The 21,276-nt window shown below is 41.1% G+C and overlaps 2 protein-coding genes and 1 long non-coding RNA gene across 10 annotated transcripts in view; 2 read left to right on the top strand and 1 right to left on the bottom strand.

The window, feature by feature from the left end:
* The first annotated feature begins 96 nt into the window (after positions 1-96).
* Positions 97-13,636, top strand: ACYP1 (acylphosphatase 1). Of its 2 annotated transcripts, none has more exons than XM_045451539.1 (3): positions 97-349; positions 5,997-6,094; positions 13,222-13,636. In XM_045451539.1, exons 1-3 carry the CDS (start codon positions 187-189, stop codon positions 13,435-13,437), a joined length of 477 nt encoding a protein of 158 aa, XP_045307495.1. In that variant the 5' UTR covers positions 97-186; the 3' UTR covers positions 13,438-13,636. The 2 variants fall into 2 exon arrangements, with proteins under 2 accessions (XP_045307495.1, XP_045307496.1); XM_045451540.1 differs by lacking the exon at positions 97-349 and adding an exon at positions 5,446-5,575.
* Positions 13,637-14,882: 1,246 nt separating this feature from the next.
* LOC123584087 lies at positions 14,883-17,303 on the bottom strand. Its single transcript, XR_006705151.1, has 2 exons — positions 17,191-17,303; positions 14,883-15,527 (listed from the first exon to the last, which is right to left on the bottom strand). It is a non-coding gene; the product is annotated as an uncharacterized LOC123584087 (long non-coding RNA).
* MLH3 (mutL homolog 3) overlaps positions 15,272-21,276 on the top strand; it is a 28,018-nt gene continuing 22,013 nt past the window's right edge. For 3 of the 7 annotated variants that reach the window (XM_045451522.1, XM_045451521.1, XM_045451519.1), the window contains exons 1-2: positions 15,297-15,378; positions 16,661-20,007. In XM_045451522.1, coding sequence (XP_045307478.1) covers positions 16,725-20,007 — 3,283 coding nt within the window. In that variant the 5' untranslated portion in view covers positions 15,297-15,378; positions 16,661-16,724. Of the gene's footprint in view, positions 15,379-16,660; positions 20,008-21,276 lie in introns of those variants that run through there. The other 4 variants (XM_045451523.1, XM_045451520.1, XM_045451525.1 and 1 more) reach the window with 3 other exon arrangements.

The raw sequence follows: 21,276 nt of genomic DNA, 5'->3' as shown, positions 1-21,276 counted from the left end.
GCGCAGTCCGCATGCGGTCGGGAGCCGCCCGCGGGGGGAGGGGGGGTGTGGTCAGTTTGAGTGTCACTTGACCCGGTGTCCCGCCAACTCTGCAGCTCTGTCCCGCCCTGCCCTTGGGGAACGGGAGAGGGGGCGGGAGAGGCTCTTCTGGGGCTCCATCAAAGAACTTGTATTTTTCTGAGAACGATGCTCCCAGACCCTGTGGTGTGCCCTTCTCTGGCAAAAGACAGAGCCCCTAGATGTGCCTTGGAGTCGTTCTGCCGCAGGATTCCGGTGTCCGCCCACTTAGCGGGAGTGGGCCTGCTGATAGCCTTTCTTAGCACGCTCGGCTGCTTTGTACGGGCCCCAGGTATGGCTGTCCATCTGTGCTTTTCTTCCCCACTAGTGTGGAACTTGCGGTCAAATTTTAGCAACTTGGCTAGGTTTTGCTACTCAGTATCTCTCCGAGGTAGTTTTTGTAGCCAAGCTAATTATTTTGATATAATGTTCTACTCTCACGTGGTAACTCTGGCCGTCTCTTTGTGGGGCCCAACAGTGACTCAGCCAAGTGTAATGATAATAAAGTGAACTACCAGATCGAAAATAATCTGTATAACTTGGTTTCAACACTAAATGATATTCTATAACTTGTTAACATTAGGAGAGCGTTTATTTGTCTTCATGCTTCAGTTCATTTGTGTAAGCTGTTTGAAACAGGCAGTTTACTTTTTTCCTGTAACTACTCAAAAGATTAATGCACATGGGAAATAAAATGGACAGCAGTAGTCGGTGTTAATGCTTCAACATGTCATATTACAGCTTTATATGTTTCAGAGAAATTCCTTGGTGGGCCCTCCAGGGCAGTCCTTTCTGATTCCTTCTTTTCTTTCCTAGCTGATTCTACTGCCTTCTCTGTATATGCAGTTTCAGACGTTTCCCGCTACTCCGACGGTCCCAATTATCTCAGCATCTGGCCTGCCTGTCATCAACTCCTCCAGCTCCCCTCCAGTCTGCCAGAATTTCCCAGGGTGCCCCCCTCCATCTTGCATTCCTTCCCTCCTGCTTCTGAGGGAAAAGAATCTTTCTCTTCGCATGAGTTCTGTTGAATGAGTCCCTTCCGGTACCCTCCAGGAATTGCCTCCATCACTTTATCCCTCCATCTTGTTTACTTCAAGTTGTATCTTACCCCCACACTCCTTCTCTTTGGTTTTAACATATGTTTAACTTTCCCCTGTGAAACAAACCGCACTTCCCGTGACCTGCTGCTTCTCATCTTAGGTTCCCCTTCATTTCTCCTCTTCTCCACAAGACTTCTTGATAGATAGCTGTACATTTGCGGTCCCCACTCTCTCATCTGCCCTCATTGTCCAGTCCGTTGTGGTCTGGCTTCCACCATTTCCATTTTCTTTAACTGCCAGGCTGCCAGTGACTTCCCGATAGCCAAAGACAAAAGCTATTTCTTCAGCCTATTCATCTGCCATCATTGATTTTTCCCTCCCTTGGAACTCTCTTCTCACTTGCTCTGGTGTCTTCTTGGTTTCTTCTTTCATGTGTTTCCTCCACCTTCTTCCAGGTCTCTGACATTTATGTCTTTTCCTCACCTGCCTCCCAAATTTGGTGTTCTCCAAAGCCCTCTGGTTTCTCATATATATGCAGTTCCAGACATTCTCTTCCTTAATGATTTCAACCAAATGCTGACATTTCTGGTCTCACCTATGTTTAAATGATATCCACCTTAACACTCTCTCCTTGGTTACAGACTCAAATTTCCAACAGCCCGTGTATCACCTTCACATGAGCGTTCCTCAGGAACCTCAAACTCGGTATGACAGAAAACAAACTCATGATCATCTCCCCATTTCCCCATCTACGTCTTGTCCGGGGTTCTCCTTCATGCTGATAGCGTGTCGTCTTCTACTCCTTCCCTTTGGTCACCCCTTCTGTTTAGTCAGCAGGTTCTGTTGAATTTATTCTGCAATGTCTCATACATGACTGTTTCTTTCTTGTTTGTTTGGTTTTTTTTTTACATTTATTTATTTATTTTGAGAGAGTGTGTGTGTGCGCAGCAGAGAAAGAGGGGGAGCGAAAGAATGCCAAACAGGCTCAAACATCGCAGAACCCAATGCAGGGCTCAAACTCATGAACCATGAGATCGTGACCTGAGCCGAAACCTAGAGTCGGTTGCTAAACCAAATGAGCCGTCCTGGTGCCCCTGTGACTGTTCCTTTATATTTCTACTGTCCTTGGTGAGTTCTTCCTCAGTTTTCATTCAGACAGCATCACTCTCCTAACTGCTATTCTTGCTTGCAACATCTGTTCCCAAAGCTCATTTTTTATGCTGCTGCCAGAGCAGTTATCCAACTACCTCTGACCCCCATCATTCTCCTACCTAGTGGCTTCTTCTTTACCTATATCTTTACTTATACCTTCTTTATCTTTCCCCTTCAAGTTGGAACACATAACTTAACGTGGTTTTTGGATCTGCCAGATGAGGTCCAGTCTACCTTTCCAACCCTGCCTCTCCAGAGTCTAGCCCAGTGGATAGCACCCCTGGCTGAGCTTTAGGACTCCCTGGAAAGCGATTTCTGGGGTGAGACCTGGGTATTGGTATTTTGAAAAGCTTCCCCCAATGTCCTATTGTTCAGCCAGGGTTGAGAACCCCTGGTCCAGCCACACCTGACTACTTGCACTCCCCGCCCCCCCCCCCCCCCCACTTTCTTATCTCAGCAGTACTAACTTGCCTCAAGTTCCATGCACTGGAAGGTGGGAGAGCGTAACATTTCTGGGAGTGGGCTCTGTACTCAGACTGCTGGAAGTAAATCCCAGCTCTATCACTTACTGGTCGTGGTTGTGTAACCTTGGATGATGTGCTGCTTCCTCCAAGAACACTTTCCCAATCTTCCCAGTCAAAATGAATCTTTTTGCTCCTTTGCACTTTCAGATATCTTCTGTCCTTGTGGCAGGACAGGGCTGACTCATGATGAGCTCTCAGTGGATGGTCGTGGAATTGATGAGCATGTTGTACACTTTATTTGCATGCATATTCATCCCTTATACTAAATAAACCCTTTAAAAAATTTTTAAGTGTTTTACTTATTATTTTTGAGAGTGAGAGTGCAAGAGGGAGAGGGACAGAGAGAGAAGGGAATAGAAGATCTGAAGTGGGCTCTGTGCTGACAGCAGCAAGCCCAATGCGGGGCACAAACTCACAAACTGTGAGATCATGACCTGAACTGATGTCAGACATTCAACCAACTGAGCCACTCAGGCACCCCCTAAATAAATTCTTTGAGGACAAAATTATATATCATTCATCTTTGCATATTTCTTTGTATATTCTATGTATGTCCCATATGTAGTAGACAATAGTTGTTTTTTTTTTTTTTTTTTTTTTTTTTTTTTTAATTCTATAGAGAAACTAGTTTTTTGTTTTGTTTTGCTTTGGGATTTTTTTGTCTTTTTTTTTTTTTTTTTTTTTTAATGAATTTTAGAGGGGCGCCTGGGTGGCTCCGTCAGTTAAGCATCCAACTTCAGCTCAGGTCATGATCTCGCAGTTTATGAGTTCGAGCCTCACATTGGGCTCTGTGCTGACAGCTCAGAGCCTGGAGCCTGCTTCAGATTTTGTGTCTCCCTCTCTCTCTCTGCCCCTCTCCTGCTTGTTCTCTCTCTCTCTCTCTCTCTCTCTCTCAAAAATAAACATTAAAAATGAATTTTAGAGAAAGAAATAACATCAGTCAGGCACTCTGTTTAGCATTATTTTCTTTCTTTCTTTCTTTTTTTTTTCAACGTTTATTTATTTTTGGGACAGAGAGAGACAGAGCATGAATGGGGGAGGGGCAGAGAGAGAGGGAGACACAGAATCGGAAACAGGCTCCAGGCCCTGAGCCATCAGCCCAGAGCCTGACACGGGGCTCGAACTCACGAACCGCGAGATCGTGACCTGGCTGAAGTCGGACGCTTAACCGACTGCACCACCCAGGCGCCCCTGTTTAGCATTATTTTCAAATATTCCAAGTATAACATTCAATCTTGCTTCCCACCCCACCTTCACCCCCACTAAGGTTATATGATTCCTCAGGATCTGGATCCTCACTTTTCAGTGGGGGAACAAGCAAAATGGTTAATCTTTATGACTTCTGTTGCAAATCCAACTCACCTCGCCAAGTCTGCCTTCCTGGAATAATCACATATGGAGTCTTATATTATGAAAGGATGTAATGTATACAAGCAATCCAAAGAGGAACAATAAACACCACAGTTTTCCTTCACACGCATTCTTAATCATAAGGATAGCTGTATTCAAATGCCTGTAAGATGACTGTACTTTTAACAATCAGCCACGACCCCCTTGACAATTCCCTTTTCTGGAAAGAAATTCATGCATTGTGGTCATTTGGCTTAGATTGATTGATTCAATTGTGATTCCAGGGCCATGCGTTATTTTGCTTGTGCTTGTGCTTGGTTGATTTAGATAAGCATTATTTGGAGTTTTCATAGCAAGATAGAATTTCATGGGCAGCTTCCAGAAGCACAGAAGGAAAAATAACTGCCGTTGGGACCTCTCTATTCACTTATCTCCCTTGCTACCGATTCCAGACTTGGGCATGGCCCAAAATTTGAAGAGAACTGAAAGAAAAAGGGCAGAAAGGTACCAGGCATACCTCAGAGACATCATGGGCTCTGTTCCAGATCACTGCAATAAAGTGAAGGTAGCGATAAAGTGAATCAAATAGAAATATAACTTTTATATGCATTGCTTTCCCAGTGTATTATATTGTAGTCTCTTAAGTATGCAATTGCATTATGTCTTTAAAAAGTGCCCACACCTTAATTTGAAAAATACTTTGCTAAAAAATGCTAACCATTATCTGAGCTTTCAGTGAGTCATAATCACTGATCATAGATCACCATAACAAATATGATAATGATTAAAAAGTTTGATGTATCGTGAGAATTACCAAGGGGTAACTCAGAGACACAAAGTGAGCAAATGCTGCTGGAAAAAAAAAAAAAAAAATGATGCTGTTAGACTTAATCAATGCAGGATTGCCAATGTGTCCTATTCAATTTATTTGTTTATGGTATTTAATGTCTATCATCTATCTCCCACTTCCAAAATTTAAGCTCCTCCCGACCAGTCAGTGATCCTTTTTGTCCACTAATGTAGGTCAACCACCTAGAAATGTGCCTGGGACACAGAACGCTTTCAGTAAATATTCACTGAGTGAATAAATTTATCTCAAGTGCTTCTTCACGTGTGTCTTTCTCCCCACGAGAAAAATGAGAAAAGGGGTGCGCTTAGACACCGAGGTGGGGGGAGGCCTGTGTCTGTAGAATGAGAGCTAAGACTCTGGACAGATCCCGGACCCAAGGTTTACCGGCGCTCCCAGACTAGCCCGATGGAAATCCCGCCTTCTGGGCGGGCCCTGAACCGAGGGCGCCGTTTCTGATTGGCCATACGAGGTGATGGGCATGGGAGACAGCGAAGGAGGAGCCGTTCTCTAGGCTTCCGGGCGCCGAGGTTACCGGACTGTGGGAACCGTTGGGGTGCGGGTCGCCGGTGTAGTCCCTTGCGCCTGACAAGAGGACGTGGAGGGTGAGCCTGGGACAGGGCCCCGTGGCGTGCTCATAGTTTGATTACCCCTAAAATGTTGGTAGGAGGTGATTCTGGTGGCCGAGGGGACCAGGTCCGTGGGAAGAGGAAGGGATGGAGAGGGAGCCAGGTGAGAGATGGGTTTAGGACGGTAGTTGGATAAGCAGGTAATTGCCCCAACAGGGGCCTCTGTGGGCATTTGTGACCCGAAGCTCTTCGGCTTGGGTGATTTCCTGTCACTTACAATATCCGCGCTTGCACGTATTCGCTTCTGTGCTCTGAAGTTCGAGGATCATTATATCAGGGAGAGGTCGCAGGGGTTACAGATGGAGACGTGTGGGTATGGCCCTTTCTTCTTCAGGATTTGGGGTCCTGGAATAAGATACCGAGCCCTTTACTTTTCTGCTTTTCTGGTCCCTGACAGGTATGAGCATGAACATGGCAGAAGGGGACACCCTGATATCAGTGGATTATGAGATTTTTGGGAAGGTCCAAGGGGTGTTTTTCCGCAAATACACTCAGGTATGTGGCCTACAAGCTTTGGGGACATAGCTAGGCTATGTGTATGGGAACAAGAGACAGTGTTCCTAACAAATGTGTTTTGGGAGACGCTGGCCGTCTGGTAGCCGCATGGTATTTTGTAGAGCAATGGGTATGAAAATGCTTTGTAGTGAGTGAAATACAATGTAAATGGCAGAATCATCTGCTGTTACTATCGGTCTTTCCTGACAATGGTACCAGAGTACCTAAACCCTTATTAATGAGCATCTCTCTTCCCCAGGGGAATCGAGGGCTTTCCCAGTTCTCCCTGTTGTGGCCTCATCAAACGAAATCACAATTCTTGTAGGAAAGCTAACATTGGTCAGATGGCATTTAGATGAAACTGTTGATAAATTATGCAATTTATGTAATTGTTTCCTCTGCAGCTGCTGCATTTTCTTCAGACCTCTTTTATTTCTTCCATCTACCCCATTCCCCCACTTGATTCCTTCCTACTCATTATGGCTTTGAAAGAAGAGTTACCTTTTCAAGCTAAAGCTTTTTTTTTTTTTTTTTTTTTTTTTTTTTTAAATTTTTTTTTTTTTCAACGTTTATTTATTTTTGGGACAGAGAGAGACAGAGCATGAATGGGGGAGGGTCAGAGAGAGAGGGAGACACAGAATCGGAAACAGGCTCCAGGCTCTGAGCTGTCAGCCCAGAGCCCGACGCGGGGCTCGAACTCATGGACCGCGAGATCGTGACCTGGCTGAAGTCGGACGCTCAACCGACTGCGCCACCCAGGCGCCCCAAGCTAAAGCTTTTCTAATAAAAATACCTTATGTATCCCAGGGTAAGTAATGGTAACATTGAACATGGAGTCTAGTATTCCTACTAGAGTAATAGAGAGTAATTGTGGACATGAACAAACCATTGACAGCCAGACTCTACCTCTGCCTTAATGTCACTCACCTACCCTCAACTTGCACACACAGCTGCAATCTCAGTTTGCTTTCTGTCTCTGTAAGAGGATATCAGGCCTTCCCACTGTATTGCCAACCCCAAAGATAATGAGTTAAGACTGAAGAACAAGAAGTGTCACAGTCCTGGTACTGTGGGACAGAAAATTCAATCCTGCATCTTCGAAATATGAATGGTATATGTCATACCTCTTTTTCCAATCACTTGCAAATCAGTTCCCCCTGTTTCATACTCATACATGAAGTGCTTGTTGAAAAAGAGAACTGCTGAAAAGTTAAAGCAAGAGCTATGTTCCAATTAGCTTTGGTACCAAGTATGCAGTGTAAATTCCTGTGTCTTAGTAAATTGAGGTGATAGCGTCAAAGATTAAAGTTGTTGAGGGAAAGGACCCGGCAGTATTATAGCCCATCTTTCTCTACCGTCCCCTCACCCCTTATGTCAGTGCCATGCTGTCTTGATTATTGTAGCTTTGAAGTAAATTTTGAAATTGGGATGTGTGAGTCCTTCAGATTTGTTCTTCCTTTTCAAGATTATTTTTGTCTATTCTGGGTCCTTTATGTTTCCATGTGAATCTTACAATTAATTTGTCAATTTCTACAAGAAGGCAGCTGGGATTTTAATAGAGACTGCTTAAAATCTGTAGATCATGGGGCGCCTGGGTGGCTCAGTTGATTAAGTGTCTGACTTCGGCTCAGGTCATGATCTCTCAGTTCGTGGGTTCAAGCCCTGCATTGGGCTCTGTGCTGACAACTCAGAACCTGCTTCAGATTCTGTGTTTCCCTCTCTCTCCGCCCCTACCCTGCTTGCACTCTATCTCTCGTTCTCTCAAAAATAAATAAGCATTTTAAAAAATTTCTAAAAATCTGTAGATCAATTTAGGAAGTATTGTCATCTTAACAATATTGTCTTCCATTTTTGAGCATGGGATGTCTTTCCATTTATTTACATTTTCTTTAATTTCTTTCAACAATATTTTATAGTTGTCCATAAGTAAATCTGGTACTTCTTTTGTTAAATTTAGTCCTAAGAAATGTATTATATTCGGGGCCCCTGGGTGACTCAGTCTGTTGAGCGGCTGACTTCGGCTCAGGTCATGATCTCACGGTCCGTGAGTTCAAGCCCCGCGTTGGGCTCTGTGCTGACAGCTCAGAGCCTGGAGCCTGTTTCGGATTCTGTGTCTCCCTCTCTCTGACCCTTCCCCGCTCATGCTCTATCTCTCTCTGTCTCAAAAATAAATAAACGTTAAAAAAAATTTTTTTAATAAAAAAAAAAAGAAATGTATTATATTCAATGCTATTATAAATGGAACTGTTCCCTTAGTTTCATTTTTCATTGTTCGTTGACAGTGTATAGAAATACAATTGATTTTTGCATATTGATCTTATATCCTGCAATCTTGTGAACTTGTTTACTAGTTCTAATTTGTGTGTGTGAGTTTATCCCCTAAGATTTTTCTGTATATGAGATATGTCATCTGTGAGTAAAGGTAGTTTTACATCTTCTTTTCCACTTTGAATGCCTTTTATTTCTTCTTCCCTGCCCTGGCTAGAACCTCCAGTATAATATTAAGTAGATGTGGCAAGGGCCACTTGTCTTGTTCCTGATCACAGGAGAAAGTGTTCAACCTTCCACTATTAGTTATGATGTTAGCTGTGGGTTTTTCACAGATGCCTTTTTATTAGGTTGAGGATGTTCCCTTCTATTCCGAGTTTGAGTGTTCAATTTTGTCAAATGCTTTTCCTTCATCTATGACATGATCATCTGGTTTCATCCAGTTTCTGTTTTATTTGCTAATATGGTATGTTACATTGTTTTATTAATATCATGCTTATAATTAATATGATTTTTTAAGCTATAGTGTATTGATTTTTCTATGTTGAACCAACCTTGATAAACCCCAATTTTTCTTTGGTGTGCCATCCTTTTTATATGTTGCTGTATTTGGTTTGTTCATGTTTTGTTGAGTTTTGCATCCATATTCACAAGTAATATTAGCTTATAGTTTTGGGGTTGTTTTTTTTTTCTTGTGGTGTCTTTGCCCAGTTTTGATGTGAGGGTAATACTGGCTTAATAGAATGATTTGGGAAGAGTTTTCTTTTGTTTTGTGGAAGAATTTGTGAAGGGTTGGTGAAAGAGTCTTCTTTAAACATTTGATATAATTCACCTCTGAAGCCATTTAGTCCTGGGCTTTTCTTTGTGGGGAGTTTTAAATTACTAATTCAGTCTCTTTATTTTTTTATTTTTATTTTTTTAACATTTATTTATTTTTGAGACAGAGAGAGACAGAGCATGAACGGGGGAGGGGCAGAGTCAGTCTCTTTATTTAGTACAGGTCTATTCAGATTGTCTATTTCTTCTTGAGCCAGTTTCAGTAGTTTGAGTCTTTCTAAGAATCTTCCCTTTTCATCTAAGTTATGTAATTTGTTGCTACCCAATTGTTTATGGTATTCCCTTATAATCCTTTTTATTTTCGTAAGCTTGATGGTGATGTCCCCTCTTTAATTACTGATTTTAGTAATTTGAGCCTTCTCTCTCTTTTTCTTTATCAGTCTAGCTAAAGGTTTGGCAATTTTTGTTGATCTTTCTAAAGAACCAACTTTTTGTTTCATTGATTTTTCTCTTTTTTTCCATTCTCTATTTTATTAGCCCCTACCCTAATCTTTATTATTTTTATCTTTCTGCTTGTTTTGAATTTTGGCTTGATCTTCATTTTCTAGTTTCCTAAGATGGAAGTCTAGGTTATTGATCTGAAAGGACTTTCTATTTATTTATTTATTTATTTATTTATTTATTTATTTATTTACATTTATTTATTTTTGAGAGACAGAGCATGAGCAGGGGAAGGGCAGAGAGAGAGGGAGACACAGAATTGGAAGCAGGCTCCAGGCTCCGAGCTGTCAGCACAGAGCCCGGCGCGGGGCTCAAACCCACAAACCGCTAGATCATGACCTGAGCCGAAGTCGGACGCTCAACTGACCGAGCCACCCAGGTGCCCCTGCAAGGACTTTCTTTTTAGATTGAGACTGGAGTTGGTGATTATATTCCTTAAAATAATGTTTTCAGAATATGGTTATGAGGAAGAATTAGCTTCCTGCAATTTTCTTAGGAACAAATACTCTTCATTTATTTAGATAGATATTCAAAACTGAACATGATTCAGCAACATTACGCTATCACTTAAAAATATACTATCATTTAAAAATAAGAACAGAATAGGGGAACCTAGGTGGCTCAGTAGGTTAAGCGTCCAACTCTTGATAGCAGCTCAGGTTGTGATCTTACTTCTGTGAGACCAAGCCCTATGTTGGGCTCTGTGGTAAGCAGAGCCTGCTTGGGATTCTCTCCCTCTCTCTCTCTTTCTTTTTTATTTTTATTTATTTATTTTTTTAAAACGTTTATTTTATTTTTTTGAGACAGAGAGAGACAGAGCATGAACGGGGGAGGGTCAGAGAGAGGGAGACACAGAATCTGAAACAGGCTCCAGGCTCTGAGCTGTCAGCACAGAGCCCGATGTGGGGCTCGAACTCACGGACCGTGAGATCATGACCTGAGCTGAAGTCGGCCGCTTAACCGACTGAGACACCCAGGTGCCCCATCTCTCTTTCTTTTTTAAAAAAGGTTTTTAAGTATGTATGTATGTATGTATGTATGTATTTATAGTGTATTTATTTTGAGAGAGAGAGAGAAAGTGCACACACAAAAGCCAGGGAGAGAGAAAGAGAAAATCCCAGGCAGGCTCTGAGCTGTCAGTACAGAGCCCAACACAGGGCTTGATCCCACAAACGGTGAGATCATAACTTGAGTGGAAATCAAGAGTCAGATGCTCAACCAACTGAGCCACCCAGGTGCCCCTCCCTCTCTCTCTCTGACTCTCCCCTGTTTTCTCTCTCAAAATAAATAAATAGACTTTAAAAATAAAAATAAGAACAGGGGCACATGGGTGGCTCAGTTGGTTAAGCATCCAACTCTTGGTTTTGGCTCAGGTCATGATCTCAGGCTTTTGTGGGTTCAAGCCCTGTGTTGGGCTCTGCACTGACAGCCTGCTTGGGATTCTCTCTCTCTTCCTCCCTCTCTGCCCCTCCCCCACTTGTGCTGTCTCTGCCTCTCTCAAAACAAATAAATACATTTTTGAAAAAATAAAAATAGGGGCGCCTGGGTGGCTTGGTCGGTTAAGCGTCTGACTTCGGCTCAGGTCATGATCTCACGGTCCGTGAGTTCGAGCCCCGCGTCAGGCTCTGTGCTGACAGCTCAGAGCCTGGAGCCTGTTTCAGATTCTGTGTCTCCCTCTCTCTCTGCCCCTCCCCTGTTCATGCTGTCTCTCTCTGTTTCAAAAATAAATAAACGTCAAAAAAAAAATTGAAAAAATAAAAAGAAAATAAGAACAGAATCAAATGCACAAATAAAACCTACAGGAAACTCCTATAGGAAATTCTCATTCTCAACACCAATCAAACTTGGGAGTGTTTTTTTCTGCTCTCAGGAGTTCAGATAAATCACATTGCAATTTAAAGATTATTGTGACTTTATAAACTCCTGCTCAAAACTTAATATAATCATTATTATATCTAGTTACCATATAAGGTAACTTCTAAGATCTAAGGATATCGGACCCTCCTAGGTTAATTTGAAGCAGAAGAGTGCAATTGTTATACAAAGTCAATTGGATGTAGTCCTTCCTTGAAATCCATTCTCTGTGTTTTTGTTCTTTTTTTTTTTTTTTTTTTTTTTTTAATGCCACCATTTTGGCACTTAATGCGTGCTGTAGGTATCTTCTATTTTTCTTCATTCCTTAATTTTCTCTGTATCCCTTAAATTGGTTACTTATTTGACGGCAGCCTCTTTGTTCATTATACAAACATGTCTTTGCTTTGAACATAACTGATATGATAGATACTTTAGTTTCTCATCAAACATGGTTTTGCCATGCATAACATTTTCTTTGGCCTACTGCAGCAATTTCCCATATTTATTAGGTCACTACTCTGGCATTTGGGCACGCAATCATGTTAACTCCCATTTTCTTTTGTAACCCAATTCCTTCCATTTACATAGGTTACTTTAACAATAAATTTTATAATATCTCTGCTTGCAAATTTTACCAAAAAAAAAAAAAATTACCTGTAAACATTGCTACCTTTCCCAGTTTTTCAGTCATTCCACAGTTTAATGTCTTAAAGGAAAGAACATTGGAAAGGAGGCTAAGAGAAAAGCAACTACAATGATTAGATGGTATTCATAAACTTATTCAATTTAAAGGTGCTGTGATTATTTAGACAGAAGAAAAGAAAATCAAATAAAAACCTAATAGTTATATAGTCTCATGAAACTTTGATGTTCAGAGGCTAATCACTATATGATTTTTCCTGCCCTAGGAGGAGGATAGAAAGTGGGCTTTGGATGTAACATAAAGACTTTGGGTTAGACAGTTTTTCTATAGTGAGAACACAGGAATGAGTTGCCCAGGAAATAATGATTTAAACAAAATTTTTTTTAACGTTTATTTATTTTTGAGACAGAGAGAGACAGAGCATGAACAGGGGAGGGGCAGAGAGAGAGGGAGACACAGAATCTGAAACAGGCTCCGGGCTCTGAGCTGTCAGCACAGAGCCTGACGCGGGGCTCGAACTCACGGACCGTGAGATCATGACCTGAGCCCAAGTCGGACGCTTAACCGACCGAGCCACCCAGGCGCCCCGATTTTTAAAGATATAACGGACACTCGTTCATCTGGATTTGTTTAGGTGTGGTCCTGGCTAAAGACAAAGAGAAGGATCAGATAACTTCATGCTTTTTCTGTTTAATATACCCACCAGATTCTTGATTAGGAGAAAGGAAAATGAGCAAGATACAGCCCAGTATCCTAACAACAATCAGCCTTAGGGAATCATTTTGAAAGTATCTGATTTGCTTTAGTACTTAAGTCTTTAGTACTTAACCAAACTGATTACATAATGAAAATTTCTAGTGCCTGGGTTTTATAGGGTAGAAGAAGGAAATGGCGTCAAGTGGCCAACTCTTCATGTTAAGGTCAATGAGATTCTCCTTGCTGTAGTTCTGTTTTGACTGTTCTGGACAATATCAAATTAGTTTCAGTGGCTTGATTCTAGGCCAAGATTCTGGCAACAGATTGTAGTCGCACTGTTTTCAATCTCACTGGATTTTTCTCTCTCTCATATTTTTCTTTCCCTTAGGCTGAGGGTAAAAAGCTGGGATTGGTTGGCTGGGTCCAGAACACTGACCAGGGCACAGTGCAAGGACAATTGCAAGGTCCCATCTCTAAAGTGCGTCATATGCAGGAATGGCTTGAGACAAGAGGAAGTCCCAAATCACATATCGATAGAGCAAACTTCAGGAATGAGAAAGTCATCGTAAAGTTGGATTACTCAGATTTCCAGATTGTGAAATAATGGCCCGAATTTAAATTTTCTAAGATAAACTCACTGGTTTTGTTTTTATTGTTAATATAGAACTATTCTGTGTTCAGTATTAGAGTTTGTCAGTAAGTTATGTTAGTATCAGATATTTGAATATCACTGTATATGTATGATAGAAGAATGACAACTAACTATTCACAATTCTAATAAATAAAAACACATTAGAACCTTCTGTGTAGGGTACTTTCTTTGGTGAACTTCATTTTGGGCAAAATAAGAGGGTTAGAATTTTGAGGTAGTTTAAAGAGAGCTGAAAGAAAAAGAAATTACTTTGAATCATTTTAAAAAATTGTTTTCATGAAGTTTTCTTCAGGAAATTGTACACCTATTAAGGTTAGCTGTTTAAATGGCATTTTGGACTAATTACTTTTACTTTTCTGGAGTTCCCACTGTCATTCCTTTCCTCTGGGCAAGGATTTCATATAAAGCAATGTTATGGGATAAATTATGTCACCCTATCCCAAATTCATATGTTTAAGTCCTAACCTCAAAATTGACTATCTGGAGATAAGAGTCTTTCAAGAGGTACTCAAGGTTAAATGAGGACATTAGAGTAAGCCCCAATCCAATATGCCCCAGTGTCCTTAAAAAAAAAAAAAAAAAAAAAGGAAATTGGACACAGACATGTACGTGCACTGAGGAAAGAACATGTGACGACAGAGGGAGAAGACTGCCACCTACAAGCCAAGAAGAGAGGTCTCAGAAGAAATCAACCTGTCAACACCTTGATCTCAGCCTTCTGGCCTCCAGAACTGAGACAAAATAAACTTCTATTGTTTAAGCCCCTCGATCTGTGGCATTTTGTTATGGCAGCCCTACAAGCAATACTCAGGATTATGCCTCATCATCCAGCCCTTCACATGTGTCGATTAGTCTCGGTCAGTCATTAAACAGGTGGATCGCAAATGCCTACTGAGTTTAACATGTTTGTCATAAATTACAATTTTTGGAAATACTAGATTGCTCTGAAAACGAGACAGCAAAAACTGAGGATTGGTTAGTCATTCCCCAAATATCGGGATCCCTGGGTGGCTCAGTAGGTTGAGTGTCAGACTTAGGCTCAAGGTCATGATCTTGCAGTTCACAGGTTCGAGCCTGCCATCGGGCTTGCTGCTGTTGGCCCATAGCCTGCTTTGGATCTTCTGTCCCCCTCTCTCTGCCCCTCCCCCGTTCATGCTCTGTCTCTCTCTGTCCCAAAAATAAAATAAAACGTTGAAAAAAAAAATTAAAAAAAAATAATAATTCCCCAAACATCTATTCTCACAGGGTTCTTAACGTTCTTATTCAGTTTGAAAATAAGCTGCAGTGGCATTAGGAACACAACGAAAAAGTCAATGAAAGGAGTCTCGGGGTCCTCATCCGTACATTAAGAGGGTGGAGCTAGTTTCTCAGTGTTTTCCAGCTCTGGAAAGCTGTAATTCTGTAAGATGGAAGGGTGTGGATTTATTCACCCATCGAGTGCCTCACCGTCCAGGCACTGTTTTTGGCCAGCGGGATACAGCAGTAAACAGAATGGATAAAATCCCTGCCTTCAAATAGTTTGCATTATAGTGAGAGAAGACATAAACACAAATAAAATATAATTGAATTAAATGGTAGTAGGTGCAAAGGAGGAAAGGGGGAAGGAAAACGACAGAAACAAGAGAAAACTGCTTGAAACGGCTTCTCACGCCATGCGAAAGGGGGATAAGGATTGAGAACTAGGGGTACCAGTGTGAAGAGACCCCGCCTAGTCAGACAACAGCTGGTACGCACGCGCATTTGGGTGTCACCGACGAAAGCGCGTTCCCAGACGCGCAAGCGCGTTCCCAGAAGCGCATGCTCGTGGCGCGTGCGCGAGCCTCGCGAGCGAACGTGCGCGTGCCCGGCGTCCGAGGCGGTGGGTAACTGGGAGTTGGTGAAGCGCGGTTCGAGGTGACTTGGGGGAAAAGCACGCGTCGAAAGGATGATTCCGGGAGCCCTTCTAATAGCGGAAAGGCCGTGGCGACCGCCGCGAGCGTTCCTCGGACCCGGCTGTGCAGGGGCTCCGGGAGGCCTCTTCCGTCGGGCGGCAGGGGTTCGGCCTGCGAGTTGGGGGAGGGGACGGGGTGGAGCCTGAGCCTGGGGGGCCCGCGGCGGCTGTCCTATCCCCCCGCCCCCGACCCGGAGCTCTCGCAGCTCGAGACCCGGGACGAATCATCCCCTTTGACTGTGGCCCTGAAAAGACTGGGTTGTAAAAGGAAATCGTGAAGTTGAGTAGTCTCAGAATACCTCTCATTTGCTGCCAGCTGCAAAGTTCCTTATATAAAAAAACATCAGCTCTGCGATTATAACTGTGATGTCCGGGCTTGAAGAACTAGCCCTACCACCTTCGAGAGGTCCAGCCCATGCTGCTCTCTCCCCTATGAAGGGAGACCTTTAATGGCACCATAATCTTCATATGTTTTACCTGAAGGGAACACTTAAAATCAAGTTCAGATAGCCCCTGACCATCACTATTATTGTGAAGGTAGTTTGTAGCCGCCATCTGTAAATACCCAAAGAGTGGTAATACAGGGACCTTCTGAAAACTTTTTGTGAAAGTAATATGTGGACAAGATCTAAAAATCAAACGATACAGAAAAGTTCATAATGAAAATTCCTGCCTTATCGTTTTGCATTCCCGGTCTTTTTCCCCGGAGACAACATTTAACCAATAATAATAATCTCTTGACCCCCATCTCTTCTTGATACAAAGATTTGATTTTTTAAATTTCTTCTGTCTTAACCATTCATTACAAGTTTTTACTAAAAGTCATGGTTATTGTGTAATGTATAAATATTATGAAACTAGCTTGGACATTTTTTTTTCATGAATTTCTAGCTGAATTTAATTTAGACATCTGTTTTTGGTGAAGTGATTAGAATTGTGAACATTGTCTTATGGGTCAACTTCAAGCGTGATTATGATTTCACTTTAGGGCATGTGGGATTTAGAAAGGAGCAGTGAAAATTATGAAATTGCGAATGCTGCTTTGGATATTAAATCCATTGCACTAAACATGAGCTGTGTGATCTGTGTAGAGATCAAAGCTACAATTTGTTGTGTTTTTTACAGTGTGGTTTAATAAGAGATTTAATTTACCTCAAATGGCATTTCTCCATTATGCTTGAGAGCAATGGATAATGCTCCGTAGCTCTGAGGGTTTGATTGTGTGTGTGTGTTTTCCTCCCATAGGCAATTATTTCCGGTCAGAGAAGGAAGCCAGTGCCTGGCCTTCTTAACCAGCTTTCTACCTGCCATGATCAAGTGCTTGTCAGTTGAAGTACAAGCCAGATTGCGTTCTGGTTTGGCTATATGCTCCTTAGGCCAGTGTGTTGAGGAACTTGCCCTCAATAGCATTGATGCTGAAGCAAAATGTGTGGCTGTCAGGGTGAATATGGAGACTTTCCAAGTTCAAGTGATAGACAATGGATTTGGGATGGGGAGGGATGATATAGACAAGGTGGGAAATCGTTATTTCACTAGTAAATGCAACTCGCTACAGGACTTGGAGAATCCCAGGTTTTATGGTTTCCGAGGGGAGGCCTTGGCAAGTATAGCTGACATGGCCAGTGCTGTGGAAATTTCATCCAAGAAAAACAAGACAATGAAAACTTTTGTGAAACTGTTTCAGAATGGAAAAGCCCTGAAAGCTTGTGAAGCTGACCTGACTAGACCAAGTGCCGGGACAACAGTAACAGTATATAACCTATTTTACCAGTTACCTGTAAGGAGGAAATGCATGGATCCTAGACTGGAGTTTGAGAAGGTCAGGCAGAGGATAGAAGCTCTTTCGCTCATGCACCCTTCCATTTCTTTCTCTTTGAGGAATGATGTTTCTGGTTCCATGGTTCTTCAACTTCCTAAAACCAAAGACATAAGTTCCCGATTTTGTCAAATTTATGGACTGGGTAAGTCCCAAAAATTAAGAGAAGTAAAATTTAAATACAAGGAGTTTGAGCTCAGCGGCTATATCAGCTCTGAAGCACATTACAATAAGAATATGCAATTTTTGTTTGTGAACAAAAGACTGGTTTTAAGGACAAAGTTGCATAAATTCATTGACTTTTTATTGAGGAAAGAAAGTATTATATGCAAGCCAAAGAATGGTTCTGCCACTAGACAAATGAATTCAAGTCCTCGGCATCGGTCTAACCCAGAACTCCATGGGATATATGTAATCAATGTGCAGTGTCAGTTCTGTGAATATGATGTGTGCCTGGAGCCAGCAAAAACGCTGATTGAATTTCAGAACTGGGATACTATTTTGGTTTGCATTCAGGAAGGAGTGAAAATGTTTTTAAAGAAAGAAAAACTATTTGTGGAATTATCAGGTGAGGACATTAAAGAATTTAGTGAAGATAACGATTTTAGTTTATTTAGTGCTACTCTTCAGAAGCACGTGTCTTCTGATGAGAAGGGTGACCAGGTCAGTTTCCAAGAAGCATGTAATAGTATTTTGGATTCCTATGAAATGTTTAATTTTCAATCAAAAGCTGTGAAAAGAAAAGCTACTGTAGAAAACAGAAGAAACACACAGAATTCTAGAGATTCAGAAGCTACCAGAAAAAACACAAATGATTCATTCTTGTACATTTGTGAATCAGATGGCCCAGGCCATGGTAAAGTGACAGAGTCATCTTTACAAGACAAAGATAGCTCTTGCTCAGAATCAAGGATCTTACAACAACAGACAGCTGAAGCATCAGAATGGGGGGAAAATGGGAAACATAAAAAACTTTGCTTAGAACGTAACTCTTCAGAAAGTCCATGTGGAACCAGTTCAGAAATGTTTGTAAACCCTTTTCAGACATCATACTGCTTTGAGGAGAATAGAGAAGATCTAGAAATACAGAAAGCAAGTGCTATTGTTAGTGGCATGGCTGCCAGTATCCTGAAAAATAATGGAGTTCAGAATCAATCAGAGAGATTTAAAGACGCTACCAAAATGGGATCCCAACCTCTGCCTTTTGAGACAACGTTATTGAGAGTACGTGGTGCTCAGAGAGAGGAAGAGAAAGAAAAACAACCTAGTAATTGTGGAAGAGTAAACATTTTTAGTTATGGACAAGTTAAATTATGCTCCACTGGCTTTATAACTCATGTGGTACAAAATGAGCAAACTAAATCAACTGAAAGAGAACATTTACTTAAAAACTATATTCAACCTGGTCCCGTGAGTGCCAGAGAAACATTTGTAAACAGAGCATGCCATTCAGTTGAGACTCCAAACATCGAAGATCCAACCAGCACTTTAAGTAAAGACTTTGCTCAACTGTCTGACAAGAAATTGTGCAGAACAAATACAAGTTATGGGCTAGAGAACAAACCTATAGCAACTTGTGAAAACATTGCTGTTTCTCAGGAAGGTACTAAAGAATCACACATGGATTGCTTATTACTTGACACATCCTCTTCTTCCCCTTGGTGTAGATATGTTTCAAATGGTAGTAAGAAAATAGATAAATTGATTGGTTTCTCCAAACCCATAGCCCGTAAGAAGCTAAGCTTAAGGTCACAACTGGGATCTTTAGAGAAGTTTAAGAGGCAATATGGGAAGGTTAAAAGTCCTCTGAATACAGAGGTGGAAGAAAATAATAATTCTGAAATCTCTACCAATCTCGGTCCTCAAGTTGGATCTGACATTCCATGGAAAGAGAAGAATCACTTAGACAACTCAGGCATTTGTAAAATCACTGCTATGAAACATAATGATTCAAATAATAGTTGTCTGCCAGTAAGTCACATCTTTTACTCAAAGAAGTTTCCATTCTCTAGTGAAGAAGATTGTTTGGAACAACAGACTCCTTGCTTAAGAGAAAGTCCTGTAACTCTAAAGGAATTATCTGATTTTAACAGAAAACCTTCGGATCCTAAATCTTTAGCCTCTAAATTATCCAGAATGAAAGGTTCCGAAAGAGAGACTCAAGCATTGGAAATGATGAGTCATTTTAATGAACTTCCACAATCAGATTCTAGTAGGAAAGACCATGACTTGTGCAGTGGGTTAATCCTGGATTCTTGCAAGTTATTTAAAAATGAGTATAAAAAAACAGACAGTGGCATCATTCCAGAGTTGGACTCTGTCACACAGGATAATCCCTTCAATAAAGATAGTAAAACATACTCTAACAACAACACAACAGGGAACTCCGTGATACCAGAAACTCCTTTGGTATTACCCCGTAGTCATTCTAAAGTCATCAGTGAAGATACGGATGTTCTTATAGCTTCAGACCCACAGACAAGAAGTCCTGACTCTCCCAGTAAAATGTTAATGAGTCACATAAAAGATGGCACAGCTGACAGAAAAGGAACTCGTTTTCAGAATGAAGAATCTATAGCAAGAACTTGTTCTGAAAATGAAGAGTCAAACACATGTTCTTTGGATTGGCAGCAGCATTTTGATGTAGCCCTGGGAAGAATGGTTTACATCAACAAAATAACTGGACTGAGTACATTCATTGCTCCTACTGAGGATGTTCAGACTGCTTGTACTAAAGACCTGACAACTGTAGCTGTGGATGTCATACTTGAGAATGGTAAGTATATATATATATAGTGCTATATACTATACTATAGTATAGTATACTATAATATATATATATATATATATATATATATATAGTGCTCACTGGCATGGAATGCTTTTGAAGGTGGTAATAATGGCCAAAGAGTAAGATAATCATTGTCCAAAGAGATTATCTCAGCTGATAGATCATATTCAAGTTTAATTATAAAACGTGTTTTATGGTATATAAAGATTCTCTAGGTCCAATACTATTTACATCTAGAAATACAATGAAAGACATAATAGAATGGAAGTGTTTGTATATGGATGTGTGGATGTGTGGATGTGTGGATGTGTAGGAGGGTGAGACCATTTTTCATGAAAATGGCACTATTAATGGTTGAGAAGATCCACAGTGCTTCCCTAGCCTCCTTTCTTCTGTCTCCCAAACATAAAACTCTCCTAGAAATTTGTCTTTAAAGATACCTGCAATGCCAGTGTGATATTTTTCTGGAAGTTGCTCTCTGCAGCTCTCAGGTGAAAAACCAGAATGATCCTGTAATCATCCTGGGTTTCCCCAGAAGTCTGTGGCTCAGTGCAGTACTATATTTTTGAACTGTTTTTGTGTTTTTAGAAAAAAGGACTTGACCATAAATTTTTTGGAATGTAGGTTAAATGTGTATTTTCCCAACTATACTTTTCAGACATGGTTTATTATAATACATATGCTAATCCATTTGATCTGTTTATGCTATAAGTAGCCGTTATTCAGGAAGACTGTAATGTGGCTTTGAAATCATACCACAAGGCTACATCAGAGCCTAGATTGGGACTCTTGAGTTCTCATGTCTCAGTCAACATTAAAAGTGACATTGTTTTGGCAGTGTGTTGAGAGCCAGATGTTGGGAGATGGTAAAACTGATTTCCATCTGGCTATAATCTTGGTTTCGCATCAGGAGGATAAACATTAAATGTGCATCCATATTAAAAGTCTTGAATGTTGCAAAAGAATGTAAACTGTATGAATGTAATTGTAAATTGACTTGTAATTCTCCTTAGCATGAATATCTCTAGTAGGAGGCTCTGATTTGTCTAAGGTTAAATAAGGCCTTTATTTTTCAGTGGTTTCCAGTTTTTCCTCATGAAAAAATAATCACTGTAGTAACTTTCAAAGTTTTAAGTAGGAGAACTGTTTTTCAGCACTGCTCCTGAGACTCTCAGGTGGCTCTTACAGACATACGTGATTTTCAGTTGATGTAGTTTTATGTCCTGTTTTATACTGACTGCTTATCGGAAGTAA

Source organism: Leopardus geoffroyi, chromosome B3 (genome assembly GCF_018350155.1).
Source record: "Leopardus geoffroyi isolate Oge1 chromosome B3, O.geoffroyi_Oge1_pat1.0, whole genome shotgun sequence".
Lineage (NCBI taxonomy): Eukaryota > Metazoa > Chordata > Mammalia > Carnivora > Felidae > Leopardus > Leopardus geoffroyi.
The sequence above is the reverse complement of the archived record's forward strand: the minus strand, read 5'-3'. Positions and strand labels throughout refer to the sequence as shown.

Coding starts and splice junctions, on each gene's coding strand:
- ACYP1 (XM_045451539.1), top strand. CDS start 187: ATGCTCCCAGACCCTGTGGTGTGCCCTTCTCTGGCAAAAGACAGAGCC. Junction 350..5,996: donor CTGCTTTGTACGGGCCCCAG/GTATGGCTGTCC, acceptor GGTCCCTGACAG/GTATGAGCATGAACATGGCA. Junction 6,095..13,221: donor TTTTCCGCAAATACACTCAG/GTATGTGGCCTA, acceptor TCTTTCCCTTAG/GCTGAGGGTAAAAAGCTGGG.